The following is a 5,534-nucleotide window of genomic DNA, read 5'->3' on the forward strand; positions in this document are numbered from 1 at the left end:
CAATAGAATAGGTCAAATTCGGCTGTTTTCGCAACAGTACTTCGAATGTTAGATAGTTATTTGGGCTGTTTCCATCATCTGTGCGGTTGGATGTTTCCGAAATAACTATCTAACATATAGTCCATCATCAATATCAAGACAACAATTAGTACTTCGAATTTTGAACACCCATCTTTTTTGCAGTTAGACCATTGGCTTTTTACTGTTTCATCTAACTTTATTTCACCTGAATTAAATGATAAATTAAAAAAGGCTGAAGGACCTCGGCCGATTGCCCTTTGATAACTTGTTATCAATAGAGATCAGTTATTATTATTATTAAAATAAAAAAGGTTTGTGTAACTACTAATTACACACAGTCTCTGTGCCAGTCAATATTTGGCTCAACACGCACTTCCTGGGGAAGTGCCATCTTTGGTCTCTTATATTTCTTGAGGCTTTTTCATCGTAGACGCAAGCTTGTCTTATAAGGGGGTTTCACTTTGTTTAAGGTCTGTACATTCAGGTCTATCAAATGATCGTCTAGGAATGGTCTTTATGTATCTGTACGTTGCTGACAAACCATTGTGCCGGGTATCCGAAGTCATGACCGAAGGAATGGCGGATTTGTAAATACTGGCCTTCATGAAAGTTTGAAGAATTTTGAATCTAGTACCTAAGCTTCTTACTTCAAACGCAAATGCCACTAAATTCTTAGAAAAATATTAGACATAGTGCTAAGCTTAAACTATCACAGCTGTAGCGTAGAAGATGACCTAGCACTGTTGCTCTTCGTACCCCTTGTTGTAATTCGAAAAATTTTGCTCCCCCTATCCGAATTCAAATGACACAATTACAATCCATTTGAGAATAGACTTGTTGGACGATCAGTCAGAAAACCAACTGACAAATGTTTCAACAAGCACCTTACAAAAGTAAAAATTTGTAATGAATCATTAACAAACTTCTGAACTCAGCAAAGCGCTTCAATTTCCCTTTCCTTTTCCAAAGTCCTATCTTTAAGAAATTGGATTTTCTGCAGTAGCTACCTTGAAATCCAAATACAGAAATTAACTCCTAGTAGAAAATAAACTCTCTAACATGGAACCAAAGAGAATGTTAGCCATTTTTCTTTGTCATTGTTTCGATAAAAAAATTTCAAATCCCTATTCAGCATTTCTTTTTATTTTCAATCTATTGTCCTCTCTGTTTGAAAAACGCTGAACCACCACATAAATAGTTGAGAAACGAGTTTCAAGAAAGCTTAATTGAGTAATTCCTTCTATTTCTATGAATATTTCCACAGAAATGATCCCATACGCAAAATGTCACCTCTGTGGCACTTGTCAATGTCAACACCAAGTTTTCGTCAGAATAATGGCAGAAGATCCAGTTGTAAATCTCCTTCGAGAGCATTTCAAGAAAGTGCACGAATGCTTACAGGACAAAAAAAATTTCGATATCTTGACAAGATTCAGTTTCAGGTCCACCAGTGATAAATCAATTGGTGATACAGACGATGAATACACAAATCCAGAATTCGAATTATCACAGAGGACACCTGAAAAATGCTTGAATATAGCTTTTAGACCAATCACGGAAGCCCCTGTTGAATCTTTCGATTCAGAGGAATTTCAGACAGATACAAATTTCGAAGAATGCAATACTGAAAAACAATCTGATTCTGATGCCTGTTCGTCAATGTTGACATCAGAATTAGATGATTATAAACAGGAATCGATAAAATCTTCGAGGAAAACTCTTTTGGAAAGACCAGAAACTCCTATGCTAGAAATGAGTGATTTCGAAGACGAGAACGAATTTTCTGTTGAGAAACCGAAAAGGATGGAATATTCACGAAAATTTATTCATTATCCTGAACAACTCATACAAACTGATGATCTGAATATTTCAACAGAAACTACGGAATCGAACCAAGAAACAAAAATGGATAGATCAGAATTCCTGGATATATTACCGAAAAGAGACGAACCTGAGCGAAAATTGAATATTTTGACACCGGAGGATAGTAGGTTGAATATGTTATACATTATGTTCAACAAAATATCTCAATTCAGCTATATTCAATATTTCTTATTCAAGTTATGGGTGGACTCAAAATTCAAATTGAAGTAACTTCACTCTTATTCAGGCATCTCTGTATAGGTTACAATCAGTTCCGAAAGATTTTTTTTTTTTGTCAATACAAAAGATAGAAGAAATTATGAACCTATTGAACTGTTTATTGTTGGTTCAACTTGATTCAACACAAATGTAACGCGTCATTTCCATCTTAGTTATCATCCATGTAACAAATTCAATTATGACAACTTATCGGGAATGTGGACAATCGTATTTCTATATAAATATGGAACCTAGCCCAGCCTTTGTATATACATAAAATGATCAGATTCATAGTGCAATCCGATCAGTATATCGGTTGATAGTTTAGTCTGTAGTAAGCTCTTAGGTTTTTTGATCTCCTTATTTGTGCAACATCTCTCCTCTTAATATCGACTCAACAGTTCATTTTAATTAAGCTGTGGTCGATAAGTGTGGAATGCAGCCTTCCAAAACTGAACTGAACAATTTACTATATTGCTCTTATATTTTACTCAATGATTTCTAAGGACAGATTCAATCTTACTTATGATATAACAACTTTTTTAAGAGGCTCACCAAACTTCCTGAGACAATCATGCACTGGGTATTTGCACATTATAATATGTTCGGCAGTTTTCCGATTCACAGAGCTCGCACATTTCGCTGTTACATTTTTCATTCGATATAGAAGGTATTAGTACCAAGAATATCCAGTCAGCAATCCTACAATACACAGAAACTCTCCCAGCTGGATTGATATCTTTGTGTAAGACTTCGAAAATTCTATGACTCTTTTCGCCGGCTTGAGTACTTGAATACCACTATAGGGCAGTAGTCAGCAATGGACATTTTTTTCCGAGATTACAGAAGTGTTCGAATAAAACAGGATCACCCTGTAACAAAAAACTTCTAGAACAAATCTCTTCGTAGTATTTTTGGTTTCATCAAAAAAGTAACGCAGTGTCGTGAACACCGCATAGTTCTATCTCTACTTATAGATGAGAAATCCTGTAAAATCCACTTGTTTGGGACACCCTGTACAGGAATCATTCGTAAGGTATTTTTATGAATACCTATGGAATAGATGGTCATTCTTAATGGCATGTTAATGACTGACTAGAATTTGCTAAAAATAAATTCGAAAGGGACAATATTGAAAATACGTATTTGATTGTATATACTTTACTTTTCATTAAGAGTTCTTTTGTTTCAAGTCATAACCCACTGTTCGTAAACGAACAACTGAAATAAAGATTTTCTAAAAAATCACAAAACTCTGGCCACAAAAACTAGATTCCACCAAAATTTCACCACAATTTAGGAAACTTATACTATTCTGCGTAATCTTATATTCTGTTGACTTTACTGTCAACTTTACAGATGACAGCGCTTTCCGAGAAGAGCTTGAAATGTACAAGAGAGACATAAAAATGGAAAAAACGATCAAAAGCTTATCGTATAACAATGAAAATCTCAATCTTCAAACGACTTCCAAGATACATCATCCAAGTTTCAGCTACGACCAGTGTATGAAAAATGTAATCCATGGTCACAAAACAGAAAGGATGAAAGAACCTCGTGATTTCAATTTACACAATAGTTTCACGCTAGATGTTCCGCAGAATAGAGAAGTTCCGGAATACCTCAAAGACTATTTCGAAGAGACCAAAACTAATGTTTGCCGAAAAAGTTCCGAATATGGACAAGATGACAAGAAACGATCGAATCTGGATAATTATCGTGCTGAATCTTCTGTTGATAACGAAATACTGAATTTGGTCAAGGAAAGAATTCTGGGCAATCCATCATTGAACGATGAAAAGGATAGTTCTCATTTTGACAATCTCAAGTCCTCTGAGGAAAAATTCGTTGCTATGAATCATTTCGAAATACAGCAACAGATGTTGAAGAGGATCGAAGATATGTATAAACCTGGGGATGGAAAATAAATTGTATCAAATAGGGAGATTGCCCAAATTTTCTCAATATATTTTGGTGCTGGCATTATCTGTGATTTAATTCTATTAATGTCTCAAACTATTTATGTTGGCCACGGTAATAAGAGCTAATTAAATTTAGGAATATTAGGAGCTGACTAATAAACTAACACTCTAACTGTTCGACTGAGTCATCAAAATTATAAAGCATTTCTACAAAATTAACAATAAAAAATATTCAACGATAACGTTCAATTTGCTGAAGATGACTTCGGGGTTCAATTCAATTCTTTTCAACGGAAAAACCAAATTTCGAATGCAAAAGTCACTAGGATCGTATCTCGTATCTATTCTAGATAAACTAAACTACAACAATGATATCAAGGAAAATCAGAGGAGACTGTGTTCTTCCAAAAATTTCAAATATAGATGGACATTCACAAAAAATGATGCCTGAAAGGACAGCATTGACTTTTAGATCACAACAAATTTTGCTCTTGTTGGACTTTTTTTGCTTCTAAGTCTGCCGTAAGTGCTTTATGTAAAGAATATTTTTGTTTCCGATTTCAAAATTTCCTCTCGAAGAATGTATTATCGGCAATTTAATGTTCAGAATGGTCAGCAATGCGTTTCATGATAATTTTTGGACACATCAGATCGACAGACAGACAAGAACTCAAGTCGATTGATTTCGTTTTCAGTGAAAAAAATCGTTATATTTCACTAACTTCAAAAAGAGATGCCATCTGCTAATTTTGTTTTTCCCGAGAATTTTCACATTAAAGACACATTGGATAGTCACTTTGAGTTCTATCCCATAAGTTTTTCAATAATTCATAATATTAACTGATTGTGAATGTCCAGAGCAAATAAAAAATTCTCAAAAGGTTTCACACTAAAAGTGGATTCAGTCTTGCAATTTCCAGACTCGTTTATATTCGAGTTGGATAATGTTCCTGCTGTTTTCAATTGAGTTATAGGAAGCAGGCTGCAACTTGAGAGTACCGCTGATGGTATTCAAATCGCGCAACTTATCCTCATCATTATATTCCATCTTTTCCGATTTTTGTTGAGAACAGAATTATTTTCTATTCGTCGTTGAGAGGAAACCTGAAATGGAAATAACCAACAAGCTACGAGTTTTGAATACCGTTCGAGGTTCTCTTTCTAGTCTTTACTTCAACGGTATGTATAAAATAACTAAATAGTTTTTCTTTATGAAATAAGTCTCAATCAGAGTAAATGGTAATAACATCGAATTACTTGGTAAGAGTGAGAACATTTATTTCTATGTTGGTACTCCGAACTTTCCGCCACGGCTTTATCTGTCAATTCATCAATTTGCCTTAAAGAAATCAGTTCTGCCAACCAACATTTTTCAATGCAAAAATCACTAAAATATATTTATGGAAATATTTCATTAATTTCAATGAAAATGCAATGAATTAGAGAAAATAATGTATAATACTCGTACAGAAGGCTCATTCTACCACTCGTTCATTCCAAAATTCGACA

The 5,534-nt window shown here is 34.3% G+C and overlaps 1 protein-coding gene across 1 annotated transcript; it reads left to right on the plus strand.

Annotated features, from left to right (window-relative positions):
* The first annotated feature begins 1,301 nt into the window (after positions 1 to 1,301).
* LOC123682211 lies at positions 1,302 to 4,089 on the plus strand. The gene is made up of 2 exons (XM_045620732.1): positions 1,302 to 2,008; positions 3,463 to 4,089. Exons 1-2 carry the CDS (start codon positions 1,357 to 1,359, stop codon positions 4,029 to 4,031), a joined length of 1,221 nt encoding a protein of 406 aa, XP_045476688.1. The 5' UTR covers positions 1,302 to 1,356; the 3' UTR covers positions 4,032 to 4,089.
* The last annotated feature ends 1,445 nt before the right edge of the window (positions 4,090 to 5,534 follow it).

The sequence above is a fragment of the Harmonia axyridis genome, chromosome 1 (assembly GCF_914767665.1).
Source record: "Harmonia axyridis chromosome 1, icHarAxyr1.1, whole genome shotgun sequence".
In the NCBI taxonomy this organism is placed as follows: Eukaryota; Metazoa; Arthropoda; class Insecta; order Coleoptera; family Coccinellidae; genus Harmonia; species Harmonia axyridis.